Source organism: Panicum hallii, chromosome 2 (assembly GCF_002211085.1).
Source record: "Panicum hallii strain FIL2 chromosome 2, PHallii_v3.1, whole genome shotgun sequence".
Taxonomy (NCBI): Eukaryota; Viridiplantae; Streptophyta; class Magnoliopsida; order Poales; family Poaceae; genus Panicum; species Panicum hallii.
Window position 1 is genome coordinate 47,035,341 of NC_038043.1, and position 24,899 is coordinate 47,060,239.

A 24,899-nucleotide genomic window follows, 5' to 3' on the forward strand; every position below is an offset into this window, starting at 1 on the left:
ACTATAAGAGGAAGCCGTCGTGCGGTGCGTGCGAGAGCCACAGACCTGGCCTCTGCAGTCTGCACGCCGGCTCGCTAGCTGCCCAGCCACAACCCCACAAAACCCATCGCAACAGGAGGGAGAAGGCCAGCGCGCGCGAGAGAGACTGAACCCAATCCGACCGGCCGGGCGAGAGAGATTGGGTTGGTGCGGCAGCGGCCGGCCAGGATGAGAGTGGCGGTGGTCGGCGCCGGCGTGAGCGGCCTGGCGGCGGCGCACGAGCTGGCCCGGAGCGGCGGCGGCGGCGGCGGCGTGCGCGTGACCGTGTACGAGAAGGAGGACTGCCTCGGTGGGCACGCCCGCACCGTGGCCGTCGAGGACGCCGCCGCCGGCACCGTCCACCTCGACCTCGGCTTCATGGTCTTCAACCGGGTACGTGCCGTCCATTCGCCCGCTACTCCGAACCGAATAAAGAACTTGCCTGGCCGATGGCCGTAGCTACACCACGCACTCTTTTTCTCGTGCTGCTCCGCGGCGCATCCACGGGCATTCTGTGCCGTTGGCATCAACAGGGCAGCGGCTCTTGATTTCCTCTTCCTTTTTAGGCGCTCCTGCAGCACCTAATCTTTTCCTTTCAAAAATTAGCTGAGCTACTCCCCATTTCCGTGTCTTCTATTTTGGTGCATTTTCATGTTTTTGTCTTCCTATTCATGGCAGAACTGAGTGGGCATACATGGATTAGACTAGGTCATTCACCGAAGAGGATTAGCTAGTCCACGCTTAATTAGTGGTTCGACAATAGGGCGCAAATAAATAAATAAATGTATTAATTTTGCAAACACAAGGGGAAACCCGGGGGAAGGGTGATGAGTTGCAAGTGCAGGGCGGGCGGGGCGACGTGGAGGCGGCAGCCACCTTACAAGCTAACATGGCCACGAGCAAAACAGGTAGGGGCAGTGCATGGATTTCCTTGGCTTGGCTCCCTTTATCTAGTATCTATATCCTCCGTTTCCCACTTGTAACATGCTAGTATAGTCTACCACTAGTCGCCTTGCTTGCGACGACCATTGGCCAGTACGATTACTGGCACTAGAAGAGGCTAGCGTAATTAGGCGCGCTGTCAGCCTCAAGCTGGTACTCTCCGACCTACTGTCCAGCCTCTAGCTCCGCCTAGTCTATCCCTCGGTACCGGTGAAAAATCTGTTCTGTTCTTGAGTTTTTCTAAAAAAGAAAATCTGGATACACACACAATGTACTCTGTATAGGCAGCTGAGCTTGTTGGTCCCAACAGTGAACAGTGACCTGACCTGTCCTTGCAAGAGGACATGCATGTACTGATCCTGCCATGCTGTTATCTGTCCCGGCTTCTCCGACCTCGCCGGGCCCCTGAATCCTTTTGGCTTGGCTCGTTTCGGATGCTCGGCTCGATCTGGAACTCTCTCCATCTAGTCTTTACGGACGGTACATGTCTCTTTCATCTCTCGTAAAAGAAAAGTCCCTTTCACCTTAGATTAATAGTATGCGTGCGTTTACTCTTTTTCCCCCTCGGACAAGTCCAACTCTGCCCTTTGTTAGTAGGCCCCACAGCAATTTGGACTAGTCAGACGCCACACACCTCGTCTCACGCTCTTCCCGGTCGAAGCCAGCCCGCCGCCGCGGCTCCGGTGCAGGTGCAGCCACCTGACGGAAGAGCTGCGAGCCTGCTACTGCCTCTGCTAAGGAGTAGGGGAGAGCTCCCCCTCGGTTTCTCCTCGAGGCCAGGCCGGAGCAGCCGCTCGGCCAAGCAACACGAGCAAGCATCCTGCTGCTAGCTGCTGTAGAGTGGCAATTGACCAAGACAAGGTGGGATGTGGATCCACGCGGGTCGGCCTGCGCCCATGCGCGCTCATTGTCCACTCTGTCGCCCCGCCCCCCCCCCCCCCCCCCACCCCCGCCGTCTGCGCGTCAGGTGTTCGTCGAAATGGCAGTGAGGCACGCCGCTCACAGAGTCCTGGTCTCTCTTTGTGTCGGCGATCAGTGGCACTAGGTGCAGCACAGTGGACCGCCAGGCCGTCCATGGAGGATTCCCCCCATGGAAAGCCAGGAATCGGGGGAGTGCTCAAGGTGGATGGCCGTGCGCGGTGCGCTCCGGCGCGTACATGTCGCCACAGCCAAGGAGGTCGAGAAGAAAGGCTTGGCGAACCGTCCCGACGAGTGGCGACCCACAGATAGTGTCAACCTCTGCCTCCAGGGTATGCCTGATTACCAGTTCAGTTCGTCCCTTATATTCTCCAGCTTTGCTCTCTTAGTCGGTATTTGTCCATGCGTGGCTGCTATCATTATCAGTGGGTTAACTTTTGCAGAATGTGTTAGTAAACTACTCTGCAAACCCACACTTTACGAAATCTGATCAGTGGACGTATTTGACACAGCAATAAAGAGAATTGCATGTTAGTGTGTATAATGTATCTACTTCGTGGAACAACTGACTTGCATAAGTTTTGATCAGGAAAAAGAACTAATGTAGGGTGGCTTATATGTCAGTGGCATGGTAGGGCCATGCGCATCATGATGTGAGGTGAGCACATTGTTCAGACTTCAGATGGCCTCTGTTTATGATCCACCTAAGTCCCAACCAACCCCACAATGGATTGTGTCCAGCCCACATGGCAATTGCTGTGGCACTAAAATGTTGGAACACCTTATCACAATCCATCAAAAGTGGCAGGGTGGAGCCCCTTGATCAACATGGTTTAAACTTTTAAAATGCACAGACAAGTGAAATGTAACTTAAATTTACTGGTTTTCAGTAATTTTTACCAATAAGTGAGTTTTGTGGATACACCATGATTTACGATTTCGACCTGCAGTGCACCACTTATGACATGAGTTTTTGTGCAACCACTTGAATTTACTTGATGTGAACATTGTGTTTTCGTATGTCATATTGTGACATAAAAATGCACTAAATGGCAGGTAACATACCCAAACATGCTGGAATGGTTTGAAGGGCTCGGGGTGGATATGGAGATATCTGACATGTCCTTCTCAGTGAGCACACAATTGGGGACCAGCGGTGGCAGATGCGAGTGGGGCAGCCGCAATGGCATCTCAGGCCTCTTGGCACAGAAAAGCAATGCAATCAGCCCTAGTTTCTGGCGCATGATCCGTGAGATACTCAAGTTCAAGAACGATGCTCTCAAGTGATAATACATCTTGATCTCATTCCGAGCTAACGAGCTAACTAGCATTAGCTATGGAGTCATTGCATACTTAGTTGTCTACTTACTAACAGTATATAGTAACCCAGACCTGATGCATGTGTTGCAGGTACTTGGAGGACCGTGAAAACAACCCTGATATGGACCGGAATGAGACTCTCGGGCAATTTATTCAGTCTCATGGATATTCCCAATTCTTCCAAGAGGCTTACCTTGTACTCCTCTATTCTCTATTTATCTGTATGTTTTAAATCGATGGCAAACTAACACGGCACATTTGCTTTGTTGCAGATCCCGATCTGTGCGTGTATATGGTCATGTCCATCTCAAGGGGTGTTGGGATTCTCTGCTTTCTTTGTGCTCTCATTCTGCCGCAACCACCACCTTCTTCAGGTGAACAAAGATCAAACTCGCTAGCTAGGGTGACTAGTTCCTGGTTATGGATGCTAATTTTGTTTCTTTTATCTGGATTGTGTGTTCAGCTGTTTGGTCGCCCCCAGTGGCTCACTGTCAAGGGCCGTTCCCATAGCTATGTGCACAAGGTTCTGTGCTCTACTTTGTTTTCTATCTCTCTCCTTTCCCCACTTAAAAGAGCAAATTAAAAAAAAAGGATGATTGATCAACACAACTAGTGCATAAAAACAGGTAAGGGAGGAGTTGGAAAGCATGGGTTGCCAAATTAAAACCAGCTGTGAAATTAAATCTGTTTCAAGTTCCAATGGAGGTACTGCCAATGCAAGCTCTCCATCCAGAATTTCTTCTGATTGTCATTTGGTGACTAATCCAAAACAAGTGATTAATGTTGTGTTGTTTACAGCAGGTCTCAGGGTTACAACTTTTGATGGTTCAGAGGAGATGTATGACAGAGTCATATTTGGTGTCCACGCACCTGATGCTCTAAAGCTTCTAGGAGCTGAAGCAACACACGAGGAATTGAGAATCCTTGGTGCTTTTCAGTATGTCAGCAGGTAATGCAAGCTATACACTACAGATCTAGGTTTTCTGATTGGATCTGATCTCTATCTCCATCTTCACTGCAGTGATATATACCTCCATTGTGATAAAAGTATGATGCCACAGAGTTCATCAGCATGGAGTTCCTGGAATTTCCGGGGGACGACAAGCAAGGGGGTTTGTGTAACCTACTGGCTAAATCTGCTTCAGGTAGCTATCTTACCTTAGCATGGATAGCAGCATCTAACAATTTATTGTTGAGCTTAATATATATATATACACATATATATATCACAATGTACTTTGATTAATAGAAGCTCCTTGGAATCTCTTTTAGAACATAGAATCTACAGACAGGCCTTTTCTGGTGACACTGAACCCTCCTAATGTCCCGGATCATGTCTTGCTCAAATGGTACACTAGCCACCCTGTCCCATCTGTGGCTGCCGCAAAGGCTTCTCTTGAGCTTCATCACATTCAAGGAAACAGAGGAATTTGGTTCTGCGGGGCCTATCAAGGTAAGCTACTCCATTATTAATTTAGTAATACATACATTACTTGCATCAAGAACTAACTTTCATAAATTTTGCCAAAGGACATCCTGACATTATTGTTTTTGCTGTAAGGAAAATCTTGATCTTTGCTGTTGGGACACTACAAAAGGCCAGTGTCCTACAGAAATTGTTGAAAACAACTGATCTTTGCTGCATGGCACTAGATTGTGCCTTGCGGAAAATATAAACACTTTTGTAGTGTCCAACCAACAAAGATCAACTTTTTTAGCGTCTTTCAGCAAATGGCACAAAGTAGGAGTGTTCTTTAGATAAATTTGCCAACTATTTTTAAGGATGTCAGAAATTAGAATACTGTGGTTAGGTCTAAAATGTATGTTTCTTCTGCTTGGCTAACAGGTTATGGTTTCCATGAAGATGGACTCAAGGTACTGTACTATTACCTTCACTGCACAACCTGCCTACTTCAATTTCTGGACAGAATTATTACTTTTGTTAATTTATGTTGGATATGTGAATACGTCTTCCGATATAACATAGAGATTGATGCGTGCATGCAGGCTGGGAAATCTGCAGCCCAAGATTTGCTAGGTAAGAAGAGTGGCCTTTTGGTGAACCCAAAGCAGATGGTCCCATCGTGGACTGAGGCTGGGGCGCGTCTTCTGGTAGCAAGATTTCTTGGCCAATATGTATCCGTTGGTAACTTGGTGTGAGTTCTTCTACCAATTGGCCAATGTATCACAGAAATGTCTAATTGTGACTCCTCTCATTTAATCAATTCTGCATGTAGCTTGCTTGAAGAAGGAGGCACTATGTTCAGTTTTGGTGAAACTGGCAAAAAATGCCATGCAAAATCTGTCCTGCGAGTTCATGACCCCATGTTTTACTGGAAGGTTCTCTTTTCTCTTCTCACCATTCTGGTCCACCACCTTTCTTGGCTCAGATCTCTCATGTCACGTGAAATTCATCTTTAGGTTGCAACTGAAGCAGACCTTGGCTTGGCAGACGCCTATATTAACGGTTATTTCTCTTTTGTTGACAAGAGAGAAGGTCTTCTGAATCTTTTTCTGGCAAGTTAATCTTACAATCTGAATATTTAAGTCAAAAAATTGGCACATGCAGATTTATACTCCTAGTTTGTTTAATTTTGGATTACATCTATGAACCATTTCTCCACAGATCCTCATTGCAAACAGGGATGCAAACAAGAGTAATAGCAGTGGGGCCAGTAAAAGGTTACAGTCTCCTCCAAAATTTTCCTTTTTATGAATTAAAATCAAGCAGTATATAAGAACTACGGTACTAAAGACTACCTGCCAATGCTTATGTAATCATCAAGACTACCTGCCAATGCTTATGTAATCATCTACATGTGTAATTTCTATGGTCATCAGGGGTTGGTGGACACCCCTACTTTTGACAGCTGGGGTCGCCTCAGCTAAATACTTCCTCCGTCACATTTCAAGGAAGAATTCTGTCACACAAACACGTCAAAACATCTCTCAACACTATGATCTGGTCAGTAGCACTAGCGCTTCTCATTATGCTTTAGGTTCCCATCTATGTTTACAATAGCTTTCAAATAATTTCATCATTGATAATGCCTTCCACAACCAGTGCAAATTGATTCTCTTTTTCTCTCAGGTCCACTGACATTTGTTTTCTCCTTCTTTGCATTAATTCTTTTTCTTCTTATGTTCATGCAGAGTAATGAGTTCTTCTCACTTTTCCTGGATCCATCCATGACTTACTCTTGCGCCATCTTCAAGGTTTGCCTTGTGATCAACTAGCTAGTGCCATTCATAATTAACTTGGTCGTGCACCTTGTAAATTTCCTGCTCTAGTGCCGTGAAATGCTGATGCTTGATATTGTTCATGGCCCTGGTAGACGGAGGATGAAAGCTTAGAGGCAGCCCAGCTACGTAAAGTTGGCCTTCTAATCGACAAGGTACTACATACTGAAACTACCAATTTAGTTAATATTGTTTGATAGTACATAACTGGATATAAATTCACGCATACTTGTATATTACATGGCCTGATGGATCACCAATATAGTAATGATAATTACAAATATATTCATGCACGCATGTGTATTATGATCTGATGGATGACTAACATATTACATGCTAATCGATCGTAGGCTAAAGTTGAGCGGGATCACCATGTTCTTGAGATTGGTTGCGGCTGGGGTAGCTTAGCAATCCAATTGGTGAAGCAAACTGGCTGCAAATACACTGGGATCACATTATCCGTGGAGCAACTGAAGTACGCGCAGAGAAAAGTGAAAGAAGCTGGCTTAGAGGTTAGTGTGAATCCGTACCCCCTTTATTCCGCTAAGTGTTGTCTTAGTTAAGTTCTGTTTTTATAAAAATGTTGCCACTGGTTATGCGTGGCATGCAGGACCACATAAGCTTCATGCTGTGTGACTACCGTCAGATACCAACTCACCGCAAATACGACAGGATCATATCTTGGTGAGTACTGGTACCTATATGCATAGCGCTTTTAATTGATTTCTTGCTGGGTCATGACTGCGGCCATCAGTAACATACCAGCTTGGTTTGGTTTAATTTCCTGATATATATGACTGAGATGTATAACGAGGGAGCTGATGCATGCCTGCAAATCTGCTGATGTATCGTCAGCGAGATGATCGAGGGCGTTGGGCACGAATACATGGACGATTTCTTCGGCTGCTGCGAGTCCCTTCTGGCTCAAGACGGCCTATTTGTCCTGCAGGTTAGTATGACATCAATGAACTCTCTGTATACATCGCCGTGGAGTCAGCTGCGTGATCTGCGACTAATTTGCACGGAGGATGCAGTTCATCTCGATCCCAGAAGAACGGTATGAGGAGTACAGGCGGAGCTCGGACTTCATCAAGGAATACATCTTCCCCGGGGGCTGCCTCCCCTCGCTGGCCCGGATCACGTCCGCCATGTCCGCAGCATCAAGGCTCTGGTACGCGTCGTCGTCCCTAGTCTAGTCATCGATTGATAAAATCCTTGCCGATTATATTAGCTGTGATAACGATCCAATCTGGTGGAGTGCAGCATCGAGCATCTTGAGAACATTGGGTACCATTACTACCCGACGCTGATCCGCTGGAGGGACAACTTCATGGCCAACAAGGAGTAAGTACACAAACAAAACGAACTAGCTGCTAGTAGCAGCATGCTGATGCGAACACAATATGTATCACCAACTCATAATAACATACTAGTATATGCTAATGCTAGAAGCACGTTATAAATGATCGTTGACTTGTATGTTATTAACCAGTGCATATATTGCCACGTTCCTCTGCTGCAGTGCGATTTTGGCGCTGGGCTTTGATGATAAGTTCGTCCGTATATGGGAGTACTACTTCATATACTGCGCCGCCGGTTTCAAGTCACGGACGCTTGGGAATTACCAGGTACGTGCAGTCGGCCCATGGATTTACTTACCGTACGAGAGGAGTCGTATAATAATACCAACCTGAATATATGCAAATGGATATCTATATTTTTCTTTTTCAGATCGTGTTTTCTCGCCCCGGCAACGACAAGCTGGGCGACAACGACCCTTACGCGAGCTTCCCGGCAGCCAATCAAAGCTAGCTATTGAATCGTCTACAGTTCCACGTACTTTGCCTGCGCGGTATGATACTTTCTTGAAGGGATATGCGTGTGTGATCCATCGGCAGCAGCACTGCGTGCAAACCAAACCGTACATCGATGGATGTACGTGAATTCCTCGACGCAATGCAATGACCTACGTGTAGGAGCAGCTACAAGCGCGTGTACAATGATAATGATATATATGTATATATCGTGGCAGCTGGATCTGTCCGAGCCCGCACTTGAACTGAACTGGAGCCCTCGCATCCCCGATCGAATTGATCGCGGCCGGGTACTGCGCGTCGCTGACTGACTGTACCAGCGACGGACGGGGTCACTGCACAAGTTGCTTCGAACCCTTTCGACGAGTACGTGTCCTGCTCCTGCCCGACCCGCCGCTCCTTCGCTTTCACCGATCCGGTCAGGCACGGCCGGCTGGGGCGCACGAGACCGGCCGGCCGGGGCAATCGGGTTCCATACTGGTGCATCAATGTGCTTGGCGGTGCAGTACTTCCGTGTGCAGCAGAACCAGTGCAACGACGTGTCGACGTGCACATGCGATTCATTGAGCCGCCAGCGCAGCCACGGCCACGGCGATCCGACGACCCTGGCACGCTAGCTAGCTCGGAGGCACGTGCAAGTGCAAGCTAAGCCTCTCTCGGTGCCGATCGATGGAGGACAGGAGTCAGTCGATATATATTCAGCACCTCCACTTCATCCACACTTGTGTCCATCGGTAGTCTGCTACTGTCTAGCTAGCAGCAGCAACAAAGGAAGAGCGAGAGCGACAGACATGCCGGGGCTCACGGCGATGATGGCACTGGCATGGGCACCGTCGTCGTCGGCGAACCTTCGCTTCGGCGGCGGTGGCGGAAGGAAATCGGCGAGCGCGATGCCGCTGGTCAAGAAGAGCTCTTCGTCGTCTTCGTCAGCGCACCTCCTCGGCCGCAGCCGGGCCTGGGCGGCGACAACCGCGGCGACCGCCGCTTGTGATGAGCAGCAGCCGCAGACCATGGAGCTGCTGCGGCGCCTGGGGGAGGACGGGTGGGTGGAGGAGCACATGCTGTCGCTGCTCACCCCGGTGGCGGAGGCGTGGCAGCCGGCCGACCTCCTGCCCGCCTTCGCCGCCACCGCCGAGGAGCAGCGGAGCCAGGTGGCGGAGCTCCAGGCCCGCGCGGCCGGCGTGCCCGACGACCTCCTGGTCTGCCTCGTCGGCAACATGGTCACGGAGGAGGGCCTGCCGACGTACATGACCATGGCCAACCGCGTGCGGGGCATCGACGACGCCACCGGCTGCGACGGCCACGGCTGGGCCCGCTGGCTGCGCGGCTGGACCGCCGAGGAGAACCGCCACGGCGACGCGCTCAACCGCTACCTCTACCTCTGCGGCCGCGTCGACATGCGGCAGGTGGAGCGGACGGTGCACCACCTCCTCCGCGGCGGCATGCGCACGCTCGAGCCCTTCTGCCCCTGCCACGGCTTCATCTACGTCGCCTTCCAGGAGCGCGCCACCTTCGTCTCCCACGCCCGCACCGCCAGGCGCGCCGCGCTCCACGGCGACGCCTGCCTCGCCAAGCTCTGCGGGGCCGTCGCCGCCGACGAGAAGCGCCACGAGGCCGCGTACACAAGGGCCGTCGCCAGGTGCTTCGAGGCCGACCCGGACGCCGCCGTGCGGGCGCTCGCGGCCGTGATGCGCGCCAAGGTCACCATGCCCGGCGAGCTCATGACCGACGGCCGCGACGAGAACCTCTTCGACCACTTCGCCGCGGTGGCGCAGCGCGTGGGGGTGTACACGGCGGCGGACTACGGCGACATGGTGGAGCACTTCGTGCGCCGGTGGGGGGTGGCGGAGCTCGGGGGGCTGTCCGGCGAGGGGCGGCGCGCGCAAGACTACGTCTGCGGCCTGCCGCGCAAGATCCGCAGGATGGAGCAGTTGGCCCACGACCGCACAGCCCAAAAGGAGGCCCAATCCGTAAGCTTCAGCTGGGTGTTCGACAGGCCCGTCCGTCTGCACTGAGCCTTCTTTTAGTTTGAGAGGCCCCCATATCCCTCCCTCAGCTGAAGAAGGAACCTACAACAAGTCTATTACTACTTCTGTCTACTACTGGAGCGTTGGAGCCTTAGAGCTCCTGGTATTGTACCCACTAGTAGAGTATAATCATATATTGTGGTATTGTACCTAGAGTATAATCCTATATTGTAACCGAGACTGGTAGCATATGCAATGTGCAGCTATAAATAATAAAAAAATGTGTACCTCTCAGAAAGCAAAATATATAGGTAGACCAGCCATATATGAGCCTACAGAGTTACTGTGCTGAATAAAGCTTGAAGAATTAGTACTATAAGAATGGATTCGTTGTCAGTGTTCGTAGATTTGCTGCAGTTCATAAATTCATAGTTGATGAGCCAGCCTCAACGAATTCCAACAGTACAACTATATATTTACATGTATCAAATAACTGAGTGTAGTGTGCTAAAAAAAGATCCACCCATCCATCCCTCACGTGAGCAGGAAACTCTACTGACAAACCATACCTCTGCAAATACACCCTTGCTCAGGTTCATTACTTGTATTTCTCCATTATGCGCCGGGCCTCTTCGACAGGGTCTTCTGATGGGTTGCCCCCTGTTTCATCCACCCTAGAGCCGGAGGCCTCCTTCGGATTCATAGCCAGGAAGCCAAGATATATAAGCCCCATCATCGCCTGTGACCACAACAAAAATCATTTGGTGGTATCAGGTACCATGAAAACTGAAACACAGCGACTGGAGTAGCGGACATTCTTCAGCTCTAGTAAATATATCAGTTTTTGGAAGCACAGAGCACATTTGATTTTGTGTAAGCGAGTACTGTTCTACATGACTAAATGTCATTCAATATCACACACAGCACATTGCTGATCAACGGTACTGAACCATGGCACAAATGTTGAGGTTGCATACCAGCACAAAGAATGCAGTGGAGACAACGGATTTGAGAAGGAAAATGGCGACCGACACAGCAGCAAAGGTAACAGCTATTCTAGCAATTGGCCGTGGAACTGAACCCTGTCACATGTAAGAGGGGGAAAATCAGTCCAATTTCAAAGCTTAACGAACCTCAGAACTAGAGTTTCTTGTTGTCAGTATATTTTCTTGAGAGCTAAGAATATGACGAATTAAGTGTAAATGAATGGTTAATGGATACATACTGGTACAAAATTACTTCCTGCCTCAACAACATCAGTACCAACCCTCCATGCCGTTTGAACAGCTGCTATCATACATTCAGAGTGTTAGACGAAGAGTAAAATAAGCCTGTTTTATATATTTCAAAAACAACAGGCAGCGAATGCTACTCCTAGTCCTAGAAGGATAGCACAGAGGCATCCGTAGAAATATATGTGATCCAACATCAGGAGGGTGCGTAAAATATACAGACAACTTCATCAGGGAACAGAACCAACAAGGAAATAAGCAGGCAAGATGACCTTGAGTTCAGGCAAAGGTACCATTTTAGATTTCCGTTCAGTAAAGTTTGCAGCTCACCAGAATCAAATTCATGTGAAATATTTCAGTGACATGAGGTGTTCACTGTCTCGTTTGCCAGTGGCCCTTAGCCTGTTACCCTATAGCAATAACGTCATCTTAGAGCAAGGATATGGAATGGAATCACAGAGCCCTGCAGCTTATATTAGCTGAGCCCCGTTGCCCATTAATCTGCAGTGATGAGCAGATAATGCATCGATGCTTGACTGTGACTTCACTACATCAATAAGTACTCCCTATGTCTATTGCAAGCTTAGACCACAATATGGTTATGTTTAATGACACACAACACACGAGGGATGGCTGCTGGGGTGGATTAACGTTTCAGAATATAGTTCGATGCAATACTGATTTTGCAGTTACGACGAAGAATACTCCACCTCGTGAAAGAAGTTAACGGCAACCAAGTTCTCGTTATCATATAAAGCAAGGGAAGGGAGGAGATGAGAGAAGCAGGATACTGTAGGCACTTTACCTCTGGCAAAGTCAAACTGCGCGGAGGCGACGACGAGGCGCGACCTTTGGGGGAGGGGACTGGGACAAGGAGGCGGCGCCCGCCGTGGCACGTGGATGGAGATAGGCGCCGCGAATGGAGAGCGCGGAGAGGATAAGCTGCTCCGGCGGGCGGCGGCAGGAGGGAGCCATGCGGCGGCCACGGCCACGGCCATGGCGAAGGGAGTGCGGTGTTGCCTGTGCGGCCGTGGCTGGAGCCTGGAGGCTGGACGAGCGGTGGAAGTGGGATAGGGCTGTGGCTGGGCTTTCAACGAGCCGGTTCCAGTGAGCATACTCGAGCCGACCGAGCTTCCCAGGCTCCCAGCCTAGTTTGACTTTGACCTTCCAGACCGGCTCGACTAAAGCTCGCCAGTCGCCTAGGCTCGATTCCCTCACTCGAGGACATTAAGTGAGAGGCCATGCTAAATCATGCGTATTCGACTTTCGAAATGTGAATGGCGGAGTTCAAATGATTATCAGCTTCAGCTGATGTTTGTGGCAACAAAAAATCGCGAAAATTTACATAAAACAAATACTAGTCCAAAGAGAAATATTCAGATGTTGATGCGCTACTGGTGGGCATCTTCTCCATGGGCCTGGTATCTTCTGAGCATTCCAACACTCCTGACAGTCGAATGTAATTACGGAATAACAGCAGCATCAGTGAAAGCTTAAAATGGATAATTCAGGCTAAGAAGTTCTTGACACGGAGGATGGGCTGTGGCTGCCGTACAAATTCAGCAGGTTTGGCTGGCAGTACTCCTTGCAGTTGCAGTGCAGCCATTGTTATTTCCACAAAAACTAAGGTTTCCTTTTCTTTTGTTTTCTTGCGTTGTCCTTTATTCGCCCGCTTTTGCTTCAAACTAAGATCAGTATTCTTGAACATCGATGGGCTCGAAAGGATCTGAAGATTTTGGTTCGAAATGGGATACGGAAAATTTGAATGCTTCATTGCACTTTTGTCGACTGAATTAATTACACAATTCTGGAACAAAATTCATGAACAATTGAACAGGATGTACCCAATCTTGCAGCGATACAATGCAGTATGGAGATCCTGTATTCCTGGCGAGCAAAAGGAGAGCTGCTACCAAAGAATTAGACCCTAGAACTCCCCAGCTTACGCTCGAAGAGGCGGCGCATTAGGTAGACCTGCACAACACTGGCTGCAACTAGGCCAGCTGATTCGATGAGTGCCTTGTGAACTGCCCTCCTGCTCATGTTCTCGTTTACTGCATCATGGTATGGAAGGAAAGAATTGCACTTTTAGCAAAATACATGCTTGCTTAGCAGATAATAATGCCAAATTTGCGCCAGAAGAAATCATGGAAAATAGTAGATGCAAAATGCTAGTGGGTCAGCATTCTCCATCATGAGAATTGAGAATGGCACTGAAAAAATACGAGGGTTTACACAAAATATATCATTGGGCAGCATTCTCATGTTGATGTTGTTTATTACTGGAATGTTCTAGTTCTCAAAATTGAGAGCCAGAAATCCCTCCCCAGCTTCTTATATTGCACTGACTAGCTGAACATGGCGGCGCCTCATTTTTTTTCCTTTAGAGAAATTGCATCTTAATTTTACAACGAATTGACTACAACTCTGAACCAATATTTACAACAGAGAGACGATGACATATTACAACGGGTTAGTATTCAGATAAGAGAGCATGATAGGATCCGAGGAACTTACATATTGCTTGGCGGTCAGTTTGGGCCTCTAACCAGTGCTGTTCGAACTGAATGTTGTAGAGGGCCTCATCCAACTTCGCAATTTGTTCAAACAAAGGGCCAAAATGCTCTGCATTGTTGGAGAAGAGAAGGAATTTATCCCTAACATGTTGCTTGTTTGACTAAGTGAAGGAGACAATGGAAGCTCAATCGTACCATCTTTGGCATGCTGGTCAAAATATGAGAAATGGCCAATATGCACATCGAAGTCCACCGTTTCATGATACGGTGACTTATTAGTGAAGCAGAAGCGATGGACACCTCGCTTGTGAACTATGAATTCGAACTTATCGCTAATCTTGTCACGGCAATCATGGATTTGATCACCTCTAGGATCTTTAATCTGCCATAAATCAAGATTGAATCAGCTATGCAGTGGATGTGCTTGTACAATGATAAATACCTTAATTTGCACAAAGATAATGAATTGTTTCTGTAATGCTCTCAAAAGCCAAAACAAGAATCTGAACGAATAACTGCTAAATATTATAAACTGATAAAGAAAATCAGGGACGACTCAGCATGCATAAACAGATGGGTGCTGCTATAGTATAGATTATAATGAGGCCGATTTGACATACATAGGCTAACATACAGAACTAATTCATTCCCAACTGGAAATCAATCTTAACTACGGAGTACAAGTACCCTAATTGATAACAAATCAGTCAGCGGCTAACTGATTCCATCCACAGAAATATACTACATCTAAGAAACCGACGAATCTCTTCAATAGCACATCAAGATCACAACTAATTAAGAAAGCAAAATGAGTTAGCTATGACATCAACGTTAGTTGCATCTCGAGTGCATCGCGTGCACACATCGCTCTTTCTGATTCATGCCCAACAGTGTTCCATCAATTGTCAAACAACAAACATGAAGGTAGTGCAGAACTGCAGACTACAGAGACAAGGAAATGGACGAGCAGAGACAGCTGAGGCCGTACCACAAGATCCACGCCGTCCTGGGTGTAATGCCACGGCGTGTCCGCCTTGATGACGACGAAGGATACGTGGACCGTGTCCCCTTCGTAGTCGACGTTGTGGGAGAAGCACTCTTCCCTGTCGATCACGAAGCGGATGGCCGCGGCGCCGCGCAGGAGAGGCACGAGGCACAGGGCCAAGAACACCCCCGATCCGAGACCCCTCCTGACGACCCCCATCGCCCGGACTCCTGCCAGGAAAAAAAGAACACAGAGCAGTGACGGGTTAGACCGTGAACAATGAGAATCCAAGCACTACCACTACCACTAGACCAAATGGCGGCCTGAACAATCTGCAGAGCTGAACACGACGCGGGGCAGGCGGGCGCTCTCCTCACCAGCTGAAGAAGAAGAAGGAAGCCAACCAACCCCAAGTCCGGGTGGACGGCGGCGGCGACGCCGGTGAGAGGTAGTGCAGCTGCGGCTTATGGGAGGAGGCCTGGATCTGGACGGAGGCGGGTTAGGAGCTGGCCTTGGACTCTGTCAGGGAAATCAACCTCTGCCCCGTCTCCTTCGCGGAGCTCCTCCTTGCAAGCGACGCGCGGGATCGGGATTAGAGAGCACGGGACCTTGTCTTTTCGTTGGGCTAACGGCTTGTCCAGCTGGGCATTGTGGACGAGCCCGGCGTCTCCAGAGAGGTCCACGTGCACATAGAAACACCTGACCCACTAGCAAGTTGACACGTGGACCCAAAAAGAAAAAGTTAAGAGACTCGGTAAACAGGAAACGGTTCCTCTGCAAGCAGTATGCAATGGGAGTCACCTAGGCCAATAGTTACTGATATTCTTCAATAATTGGCTTCTGTCACTTGATGTCTAGTCAAGCCATCGCGATTCCAGAAAATTGTTCCTTATGGAACGCAATTTCTGTATGAACGCAACAGCACTGGCAAGAGCATGGAATAATATCGCCAGCAACAGCGTGAAATAAAATCTGTGCACATGATAAAGAGACTTCGAGGCTCAAAACATCTCATAAACACTGTAAACTCTTGTCTTGCAAAGTTTCTAGACATGGTCTGGCAAACGGAAACATGTGAAACTAGATTCAGAAAACCACAATGCGAGTGCACAATGCTCATCAGCTTTCCCCTTGGACACAGGTACTACAGAAGGACTCAGCAGAAGATAGATAATCTAGGTCATCCGCTGGGCGGCCTCCTTAGCGAGCAGCTTTTCCCTGGCCTTGGTCTTGGCCTGTGACTTGGAGCCCATGATGCCGCCTCCCCACTTCTTCCTGACCTCGTCGAACTTGTCGTTGAAGTTTGCCTGGAGTACAATTTGAGCTAGTTTAGGAGCGATCATAACCACATGATACCAATCAGATCACAATATGCCATTCTTTCCTACCTTAATTGCCTCCAAGATCTTGCTGAACTCAAGCTTGTCCTCATTCTTGACAGTGGTAAGGCACAGCACGGATGCGGTCTTCTTGTGAACAATCTGCGTTGGTACCATTATTTGTTAAGTTTCAGCATTCATTTCAGACAACCATTGATCAGTCAACAAGCTCAATTTCCAGTGTAGGCGAAAACATACCGATCCAAGGCGAGCCTTTCCTTTAACAATGCAGTAAGGGACCTCCATCTTCCTGCACAGGGCCGGAAGCCACACAACAAGCTCAATCGGATCCACATCATGAGCGATGACAACAAGCTGGGCCTTGTTCTGGAGAAAAAAAAAGATTCGAGTCAACATTGTCAATACTTGTTGCCATGAAAGTGTTACCCTTGATTAGCAAGTAGTCAAGAAAAACAGAGAAGCGATGTCTTACCTGCTCAATGAGGTAGGTCACATGGTTAAGGCCATACTTCACAACAATTGGTTTCTTAGCTTCAACGGTTTTCCCTTCATTCTCAGCCTGAGCCCTCTTCAAAAGCCTCTCCTTCTTGGCAGCCTTGTCCTCAGGGCGGTACCTCAGAAGCATCTTAAACAGGTTGGTAGCTGCAAACATACATTCACAGATATTATCAACTACATATTTTACAGTGAAAAGTAAATAGATAGCTAAAACAGAACAAACAAAGCAAACAGCAAACAACAAAGGCAAGTCGAGAAGACGTAATTCCAGGACCAGACGTTGTTCATGCATAGCAGCAACGGCCAGCTAAAACTGTAAGCCCATTCCTGTTCTGTAGTTTTTCAGTAGCTTCTATGAACAAAATATGGTGTTTAATCATTTTCACAGGCAAGATTAGACATGCTACCACACATTCCTAAGATGGAAAAGTACATATATGTACCATGGTAACAAAGGCCTAAACAAACACAAATGGCAGGCACATCAACAAGTCAAGACTCTGTGTGCTAATCAAGAAGTCGTGACACCCAAGCATAATAACATTATTACACAAATACTACAACTGTATTGCCATCATGTGGACAAGATTATCCAATGGTTAGTGCAGAGATCAACTCAGTCGTTACCAATCAGTTGTTCACATGACATAGTACTTGGTCCTACATCTATTCGAGACTACTGTAGCAAGCAAGAAGGGGATATACTTCTAGCGAATTCAGACATTGAACTTCCTATGTCCAGTTCAGACTCTCTGTAAACGAGGGGGAGAATGCTGTGTATACCAAGGTTCTTGTCGAGGGTACGGGTAAACTGGTTGAGCGCCGGCGGCACCTTGAGGCGCTGCTTGAGAATGCGGCGCTGGCGCTGGATACGCACGACCTTGGGCCACTTGACGAACCGGTGCAGGTCCTTCTTGGGTGGAAGGGCACCGCCGATACCGAACTGCTTCGGCCTCTTCTCGAAGAGCGGGTTGGTAACCTTCTCCTGCACCAGCAAAACGCAACCAAATCAGTCACACAATCCAGCCATGTCACCTTACACATCTCGAGGAAGAAGATGGTAGGGTTTAGCACATACTGTTTTCTTCTTGGCCGGCACCGGCGCCTTGCCACCTCGCTTCGGGGCCTGCAGATTCGATTCAAGGTCTTAGCACATTGCATCAATCATACACAGATTTCAGCAAGATATCACCCGAAAACAACAAGTACATCATGCGCCCCCAAAGATCCACGAAACCAGATTGAAACATCACAAATTGCTCCAAACAAAAAAAGATCAACGGAAACCACAGGGTTTTCCTTCAGGAAAAGAGATTCGGACGGTGGGAATCGGAAGGTACGGGCCGCGGATCAGCGGCGAGACCGCACGTACCATTTCGCCGGAGGGGAGCTTGGCGTTCCGAACGGGAGACGACGGCGACGCGGGGGAGTGGGGAGGCGGCGAGTGGCGCTTGGAGGCGGAGAGGTGGTTCTATAAAGGATGCCTCGCGCCGAGTTGGACGCTGCCTGGCCGTCAGATGCGGGGTGGAGCAGCGAGCGGGGCGGTCTCGGCCGTCCAGTGCAGGGATTAGGGTTTAGGCGATGCTAACTTGGGCCGCAGCCGAGGGCTAGGTGGGTGGGCCTATATGGGCTGGTCTGTTTGTTCGAGTGGTCCGTAGTGTGGTAGTAATTCTTGTTCGAGCGAGCCCACTGCTTTGATACTTTTCAAACGAACCCCGCGTAGGTTCTACTATTACGCATGCACCCCATCAATGCTTGGGTTCGGGTGAATTTTTCCTTATGTTCGTTTCCTCCGCAGTTCCCTGCACATCTCATCATCTCAACCACATCTATGCTTCTGGTGAGTGTTCGAGAACTGGTGATGCAGAGCTAATTGAGCTCCTGTGAATTATGTTCGGTTTGAATTCCTGGTTAGGTGATGCAGAGCTAATTGATCTCGAGGAAGGTTGACTTTTCAAAAGATGAAATGAATGAGCTTTTAGGCGATTAGTATTAATAACTATTGAATTGGTAGCAGTGGTATTGGTTTAGCGGCAGTACTGACATGGTCAGCTGGGCCAATTGAAATTTTCTGATCCTACTACCACTCGTTTTAATTATTCTGTAGGTGTTACTTTTCCAAATAAAAATTGCAATATTGGGTTTAGTGTTCCAAATTATAGGTCGTTTTGGCATTTCTAGATGCATAGATTTTGTTATGCACCTAGATATACGTTATATCTAGATACATAGCAAAATTTATACACGTAGAAATACCAAAATAACCTATACATTACACCTAGATACATAACAAAATTTGCTCATGTGTTGCCGGTAATTTCTTTGAAGCTCGTAAACCCTTGGAGTCTTGGACGATACATGTCTTTTGGCAAAATGTCAAAACAAAAGGATTGGCAGTGGTGCTGCGCCACCATTTCAGTTTTTCGATTTTCTGAGTATGTTCAAAGTTCAAATACCTCTATTCAGTGCTTAATTCTGTTTTTTTTGCACATTTCACGATTTTTTGTGTTAAATAACTAAACCTCTAGTCCTTGTTGTGAACTTTGTAAAAAAAATAAAATAGTTGTATGTGAAACTGCACTTGTGACTACAATGGCTCAGTTGATCTCCTTCATGCTTATGTATGTTGACTTTGTGGTTCAGACACTACATTGACATGTCTCGCCCTAAAAAACTATGTAGGCAGGTATATTCTTTTGTTTCATTTGAGGTGTACCTTAGAAGCAATATTATTTCATTATAATTGTACCTCTCTCATTTCAAACGACCCTTTTTCAAATTACCCATTCAGTTTCTGCAACTTTTCCCACCAAAAAATTAGATGATTCAAGATGTGCACATTGTTTGTGAAGCTGCTTAGGCACTTACAAGTTGGATTATGTCCTTCACTCTTACCAAAAGCTCTTCTTTACTTAGTCTTCCTCCGGCTTTTCAGATGGAGCTCTAGCTAACGAAACAAGATGGCTCCAAGCATCCATCTTTTGACTCTAGAGGAGTGAACCAAAAAAAAAAGAGGCGTGGAGCCTACCCTCATCTTTTAAGCTGATTCCTTCTCACTGGCGGTCCAAGTGTTCCAAAAGCTGCTGGGTAATTATTTAAGCATATATTGTACCAAGGTTCCCATATACGTATAGTATCATCCTGTCTTGATGTAGTCAAACATGGCTCTTACAAGTTACAGGTTCAGATAATAGTATTTTTTATATATTTGACATCTGCATAGCTAATTCCCCTGGCTTCTCCATATTAGGAGATTGAGCCACAAGTTTGACAAACTAGGATATTGTATTACATGTATTAAAGGTCTCAAGGACAATTTACTGAAATGGCAGTTGTATGCTTTGCGTCTTTGGGTGTTCAAAGAATTTACTGATTAGTTGCAAGTTATCATTTTTGGAACAACTCTGAAGCTTAGAGGCAGCAATCAGTTTATAGTAGCGCCTTTACCTTATTTCTTTTTCTTATACAGAGTTGAACTGATGCTCTACAAATTTTCTGTGCACCGTTGTAGAATGGATCAAAGAACTCAAAACAGAACTGATAATCTTATCAGAATGCAGCAACCCAGCTTGGTGAATCGAATGAGCCTGTTTGTAATAAACAGGGTGTAGAGTTACAAATCTTGTATGGAAAGTGTGGCCCATCAGGTGCTGTTCACTGGATGCTGAATTCTGGGAGCTGAGGCGTTCTGTCAATTCAATCTTTACCCATTATGCATCGCCAGCAGGTACATATGTAGAGATGATCTTGAATTCATTTGCTCTCTAGTCTAAATACAAAGTAACTTAAGGTTTAATATTGGCTCCTCTTTTAGATGACAAAATATCCTTTAATGTGACAAATTGATGTCAATACTGCAATTTTGCTCTTCAGGGAGTTGCATTTTCTACATGTAATCTGGTAGCAAAGCAGAAAAAAAGGAACTAACGAAACTCTAGATTCTTGGAATGTTCACTACATTCGTACTCCTGAACAAGTCTTTTGTCGGACTGAATTTGTCACGCACTGAATCTAGTTTCTCGTGATAGATAAACCTGCATCAAACCTGTTGCTATGTTCTGCTCACTTTTTTGGGTAATCGGGTTAGCTATGCTGCTACCTGTATGTACTATTTGTAATCAGGGGATGCATGTACTATTTGTAATCAGGGGAATTTTTCCCTGTCCCTTGTACTCTCTGTTGTTTTAAAGTCATTCTTGATTCCTTAAAAAAGGGGAGAAACTATCATTGCATCACGTGAGGGCAACATCAGGCCATCAACAACACATCTAGATCACTAGAGCACATGACATTTTTTTGTCCGTCTCACAATGAGAATATGCTCAACAAAAAACTCGAGCTCAAGAACTCGTCGACTGCTAGGATGCACGAGCCACCTTGTTGGCGGTTGGCATCTACATGATCTGCACACGAATGACATCAGTATTCAGTACAACACATAGCGGAAGATCGGGTGCAGATCGGCGAGATCGAGCACCCGTCGCCGCCCAAGCTACGACCGGCCGACGAGGAGCTGCCGGCCTGGGGCGAGCAGCCGGTACGCGGAGTGGCCCCTGGCGAGGCCGCACCTTGCCACGGCCGCCGCCGCCTCGCCGGCGGCGGCCTCCTCCTCCTCGATCTGCTCCAGCACCCGCACGAAGGCGTCGGCGTCGCACGGCAGCGTGAGCGGGCCCGCGGCCGCGTACCCGAACGCCTCCTCGGCCTCCTCCAGCAGCGCCCGGAACAGCGGGTGGTTGACGCACTCGGTCCGGACCGCGAACCGCTGCCGCCCCGCGCCGACGCACACCGTGCAGCAGCCCTCCGGCGGCGGCGGCTGCTGCTTGCCCCTCCGCGCGCTCCGGCACCGGTCCAGCGTCTTCGTGATGAGCCCCGGCTTCCTCCCTTTCTCCAGAGCCGCCGCGGGCAGCTTCTTCTCGACCATGGTGGACACGTCACAGCGAGGTGACGAAGGTGCGTGGAAGTATGGGCGGTGTTGATTGGTAGAGGCTTATGGTGAAATCAAGCTTAGTGGTCAAGAATGAGGAGGCGAGAGGAATATATATAGGAGAGAAGATGGTTAGTGAATCTAGAGAAAGGGTCGTGATCAAGAGGCTGTTTTAATATAAGATTAGATGTGATGAGAGAGAGAGAGAGAGGCTATGTAGTTTTTGTACCCAATCATTGCACATATAGAATTACACACTTGTAGTACACGCATATAGTACAATTGTTAGGGTACGGTTTGGCAGTTCCGGAGGGCAAACAAACTGGAGCATCAGGGGCCAGGGATGCTCCAGCTCCATGCACGCGTGACCTCATGCACGGCCGACCTGGGCCAGTTCGTGGCGTCATTTTTGCAATAATGCAGTAGATTTTGCGGCAACTCCTCTCTAACCAGCTGCGTGCATGATTGCGATCAGCTTGGAGGTGTCAAGCTGCCCAACCACAAGGGTTGTTCAGCTTAGCAGCCTGATTGGTGATTAGCAGTACATCTGCTCTGCTCCTCCCTAATGCAACGCTCCAAAACGTCAGCCTCCTCGCCTCCTTTGTTTTATGGTGTCAGTCTAGTCCGCGTGCGTCACGAGGAGCTAGCAGTCCAGGCCTCCAGGGTTTAACACCTGGACCCAAGATCAGCCAGCCATGATTTTTGAAACCCTTCATCAATCTGTTTGGCTGTCCTGTAATCTCTTTTTCGAACATTTGAGGTGCATTCCCACTGGAAAGATTAGCAATGGGTTTCGGCAGCGTCGCGGTCGTACGACGTACCATGCATGTTAGGGTCCAAGAGAAGAGACAAAGCGCGGCAAAAGGGTCTGATGGAACGAACTCCATGCTCAGGCGATCGGTTACGCAGACACTGGTACCTACTGCGTCGTGTCATCTGCACGTTGGGCGACGCCTTTTCTTGGTAAGGCGATGAACCAGACTTTCGTGTAGTTCCATAATTCCATTGCAGAATCCACACCAATCATACCCGACTTTACGTGTACAGCCAATGAGCCAACCCACATTCGGCATGAGCTCCGAACAGGCTAGTCGACAGGTTTAGAGCGTACAGGATGGCTCTTGTCTTGACATCTTGTTCATGTTGAGTTTTTGGAACTAGAGGTTGATATTGCTCTTGAATTATCAGTTCAATAATAGCTCTACAAACTTTTTTATTGCAACTTTTTATGTTCAGATCATTTTGTTTAGAGATACTTTGAGAGGACTTTTACGGCGCACAATATGACCATATACTACTGTCTGAAAAGAACTCGTATGCAAATATCGGACGGTCGAGATTTTTCTATACCACTGAAATATTGATTACTAGTATAAGATAGTATATCTAGATAGTATATGTAGTATAAGGGCAATATGGAAAAAATTATTTCACTACAAGGTTTCACCCGTGATACAACGGCCTAAAAGTGTTACAATATGCCAAAAATGGTTGCAATAGACAAACTTGCAAAAAATTATAAAAATTATCCTTAATTTATATTAAATTACTAATAACGATCTTACCTCTTCTGATGGACGGTTGTATCTTTTCTATACTACGTACTACCTCCACAAGTTTTAACTTCTTGGTGTCCCATAAAAAAAATCAAGTTCGTTTGTGTTAAATTTCTTCTTATTGGTGTCTCCGTTAGAGTTCGCAGCGGATCGAATCCGGCAGGAACCTGTACCCACGAGCCGTGGAGTTCCACCGCCATGCAGAGATGAAGGTTCTCTATTATTTAAAAGAGTACAAAATGAAGGTTCTCCATTATTTAAAAGAGTACGTCATTGTGCCAAGCTCAAGGGAATACAAAATGACGCCCAAAGCCTCAAAGCCATGGAGGAGGGGCTGAGCAAAGGGGCATCTGTCCCCCTTATAGCTATGGATTTCACTTGAATTGCATCATAGTTTATTCCTCAAGTATTCCTAAAAGTTTTATATGAATTGAATATTCATATTTATATGTAGCTTTATTATTTGAGGATTTCCTAGCATAGATTCCCGGTTACATCGATTCCTATATGACTATATACTATAAATAGAAGTGTGTAGTGAAAGCATGATATAGGTAGGGATCAATATTCATCATTTCTACATTATCATTGAAACAACACTTTAATCCTAACAACTCAACATCGTACCAACATATAATAAATATAAAAGTGGTCTTACGTTTCCTTATTTTGCATTAGTGTTTTACACGCAAAAACTCAATGTGAACAAATTTGTTGTGATAACATGGAATTGGTTAAACATTAATGCAAAATAAAACCATAAAAGCTTAGGGCCCCTCCATAGACATGAACATCTCTCGTATCATCACATTAGAAAATCGGAGAGAAAATGGAGATTGCTAAATTCTTCGCCTGCCCATGAATGAATGCAATAAAATGGTGCCAGACAGAATCAAATGCGAAGTATCTTTTAATATAATATTGATTCAGTATCGTCTTGAGCTTCACATGAGGATTTTCAATTGTATTTTATACCTCATGACCAACAATAATTCAAATTATATGCATACTTACTTTGTGTAAATTAAGTTCTTATATGAATGGATTCATGTTTGTAGTATCTCTCACTACAATACTGATTTTGTAGCAATTGATTATATATTGCAAGAGAAATCGATGATCAAATTATAATGGAAAAAATCCATTTTACTCCCTGCAACAATTCACTTTATCCGCTTAACCCCCCTGAGCAAAATTTAGCCACAATTTACTCTCTCAATAAATCCAATTAGTCCAATCTACTCTCTAATGATATTTCTCTTTTTTGTTTCTCTGCGTACGAATTGAATTTTAAGTTTAAATTTTGTGAGTGGATAGAGAACATGATGTCATATGTTAAAAAATACATTAAGAATTTTTCATGATTATTTTTATAATTTGGAAATATTTAACATGAAATTTATCAAAAAATACAATTCTGCATGAAAAATATTCATAAAAAAATTATAATGTATTTTTCTAACATAGAGCATCATATTATAAATTACATTGCAAAATTTAAAGTTCAAATTCCACTCGTGAGTGGAGAAATAAAAAAAAGAATTCTCATTAGGGGATAGATTGGACCAATTGAAATAGTTTGGGGTGGTAGTTTGCGTCTAAATTTTATTTAGGGGGTTAAGTGGATAA

General features: G+C 46.7%; 6 protein-coding genes across 9 annotated transcripts; 2 read left to right on the forward strand and 4 right to left on the reverse strand.

The window, feature by feature from the left end:
- The first annotated feature begins 45 nt into the window (after positions 1–45).
- On the forward strand, positions 46–8,502 carry LOC112880375. Of its 4 annotated transcripts, XM_025944959.1 has the most exons (25): positions 1,921–2,210; positions 2,468–2,536; positions 2,935–3,161; positions 3,289–3,394; positions 3,471–3,572; positions 3,662–3,721; positions 3,825–3,903; positions 3,997–4,147; positions 4,220–4,343; positions 4,471–4,651; positions 5,045–5,073; positions 5,206–5,354; positions 5,436–5,538; positions 5,620–5,715; positions 5,825–5,880; positions 6,040–6,163; positions 6,352–6,414; positions 6,534–6,593; positions 6,789–6,950; positions 7,049–7,122; positions 7,294–7,387; positions 7,473–7,609; positions 7,702–7,782; positions 7,961–8,066; positions 8,170–8,502. In XM_025944959.1, the coding sequence occupies exons 3-25, from the start codon at positions 2,950–2,952 to the stop codon at positions 8,248–8,250; spliced, it is 2,430 nt and encodes an 809-aa protein (XP_025800744.1). In that variant the 5' UTR covers positions 1,921–2,210; positions 2,468–2,536; positions 2,935–2,949; the 3' UTR covers positions 8,251–8,502. The 4 variants fall into 4 exon arrangements, with proteins under 4 accessions (XP_025800741.1, XP_025800742.1, XP_025800744.1 ...); XM_025944956.1 differs by lacking the exons at positions 1,921–2,210; positions 2,468–2,536 and adding an exon at positions 46–411; XM_025944957.1 differs by lacking the exons at positions 1,921–2,210; positions 2,468–2,536 and adding an exon at positions 46–411 and having other exon boundaries at positions 4,000–4,147.
- Positions 8,503–8,938: 436 nt separating this feature from the next.
- On the forward strand, positions 8,939–10,426 carry LOC112880376 (acyl-[acyl-carrier-protein] desaturase 4, chloroplastic-like). Its single transcript, XM_025944960.1, has one exon. The coding sequence runs from the start codon at positions 9,044–9,046 to the stop codon at positions 10,265–10,267; it is 1,224 nt and encodes a 407-aa protein (XP_025800745.1). The 5' UTR covers positions 8,939–9,043; the 3' UTR covers positions 10,268–10,426.
- Positions 10,427–10,605: 179 nt separating this feature from the next.
- On the reverse strand, positions 10,606–12,532 carry LOC112880378. The gene is made up of 4 exons (XM_025944962.1): positions 12,257–12,532; positions 11,445–11,506; positions 11,197–11,301; positions 10,606–10,958 (listed from the first exon to the last, which is right to left on the reverse strand). Exons 1-4 carry the CDS (start codon positions 12,447–12,449, stop codon positions 10,818–10,820), a joined length of 501 nt encoding a protein of 166 aa, XP_025800747.1. The 5' UTR covers positions 12,450–12,532; the 3' UTR covers positions 10,606–10,817.
- Positions 12,533–13,211: 679 nt separating this feature from the next.
- On the reverse strand, positions 13,212–15,626 carry LOC112883456 (transmembrane emp24 domain-containing protein p24beta2-like). The gene is made up of 5 exons (XM_025948756.1): positions 15,330–15,626; positions 14,956–15,182; positions 14,163–14,349; positions 13,969–14,076; positions 13,212–13,505 (listed from the first exon to the last, which is right to left on the reverse strand). Exons 2-5 carry the CDS (start codon positions 15,169–15,171, stop codon positions 13,372–13,374), a joined length of 645 nt encoding a protein of 214 aa, XP_025804541.1. The 5' UTR covers positions 15,172–15,182; positions 15,330–15,626; the 3' UTR covers positions 13,212–13,371.
- A 307-nt stretch (positions 15,627–15,933) lies between these two features.
- On the reverse strand, positions 15,934–18,269 carry LOC112883455 (60S ribosomal protein L7a-1). Its single transcript, XM_025948755.1, has 7 exons — positions 18,163–18,269; positions 17,869–17,916; positions 17,574–17,775; positions 16,765–16,934; positions 16,530–16,658; positions 16,341–16,433; positions 15,934–16,259 (listed from the first exon to the last, which is right to left on the reverse strand). The coding sequence occupies exons 1-7, from the start codon at positions 18,163–18,165 to the stop codon at positions 16,128–16,130; spliced, it is 777 nt and encodes a 258-aa protein (XP_025804540.1). The 5' UTR covers positions 18,166–18,269; the 3' UTR covers positions 15,934–16,127.
- Positions 18,270–21,019: 2,750 nt separating this feature from the next.
- On the reverse strand, positions 21,020–21,711 carry LOC112879344 (indole-3-acetic acid-induced protein ARG7-like). Its single transcript, XM_025943580.1, has one exon. It carries the CDS (start codon positions 21,709–21,711, stop codon positions 21,283–21,285), a length of 429 nt encoding a protein of 142 aa, XP_025799365.1. The 3' UTR covers positions 21,020–21,282.
- Positions 21,712–24,899: the final 3,188 nt, after the last annotated feature.

What these genes read in the sequence shown, in the direction of transcription:
- LOC112880375 (XM_025944956.1), top strand. Translation starts at nt 208, where the DNA reads ATGAGAGTGGCGGTGGTCGGCGCCGGCGTGAGCGGCCTGGCGGCGGCG. An exon ending in ACTCTTGCGCCATCTTCAAG is followed by an intron (nt 6,415 to 6,533) that starts GTTTGCCTTGTG and finishes TGGCCCTGGTAG; the next exon opens with ACGGAGGATGAAAGCTTAGA. An exon ending in TTGGCCTTCTAATCGACAAG is followed by an intron (nt 6,594 to 6,788) that starts GTACTACATACT and finishes AATCGATCGTAG; the next exon opens with GCTAAAGTTGAGCGGGATCA.
- LOC112880376 (XM_025944960.1), top strand. Translation starts at nt 9,044, where the DNA reads ATGCCGGGGCTCACGGCGATGATGGCACTGGCATGGGCACCGTCGTCG.
- LOC112880378 (XM_025944962.1), bottom strand. Translation starts at nt 12,449, where the DNA reads ATGGCCGTGGCCGTGGCCGCCGCATGGCTCCCTCCTGCCGCCGCCCGC. An exon ending in GCAGTTTGACTTTGCCAGAG is followed by an intron (nt 11,507 to 12,256) that starts GTAAAGTGCCTA and finishes GTATGATAGCAG; the next exon opens with CTGTTCAAACGGCATGGAGG. An exon ending in CCACTGCATTCTTTGTGCTG is followed by an intron (nt 10,959 to 11,196) that starts GTATGCAACCTC and finishes TTGTGGTCACAG; the next exon opens with GCGATGATGGGGCTTATATA.
- LOC112883456 (XM_025948756.1), bottom strand. Translation starts at nt 15,171, where the DNA reads ATGGGGGTCGTCAGGAGGGGTCTCGGATCGGGGGTGTTCTTGGCCCTG. An exon ending in AGGACGGCGTGGATCTTGTG is followed by an intron (nt 14,350 to 14,955) that starts GTACGGCCTCAG and finishes GATTTATGGCAG; the next exon opens with ATTAAAGATCCTAGAGGTGA. An exon ending in TGACCAGCATGCCAAAGATG is followed by an intron (nt 14,077 to 14,162) that starts GTACGATTGAGC and finishes CCAACAATGCAG; the next exon opens with AGCATTTTGGCCCTTTGTTT.
- LOC112883455 (XM_025948755.1), bottom strand. An exon ending in TGACCTACCTCATTGAGCAG is followed by an intron (nt 16,659 to 16,764) that starts GTAAGACATCGC and finishes TTTTTTCTCCAG; the next exon opens with AACAAGGCCCAGCTTGTTGT. An exon ending in AGATCTTGGAGGCAATTAAG is followed by an intron (nt 16,260 to 16,340) that starts GTAGGAAAGAAT and finishes ATTGTACTCCAG; the next exon opens with GCAAACTTCAACGACAAGTT.
- LOC112879344 (XM_025943580.1), bottom strand. Translation starts at nt 21,711, where the DNA reads ATGGTCGAGAAGAAGCTGCCCGCGGCGGCTCTGGAGAAAGGGAGGAAG.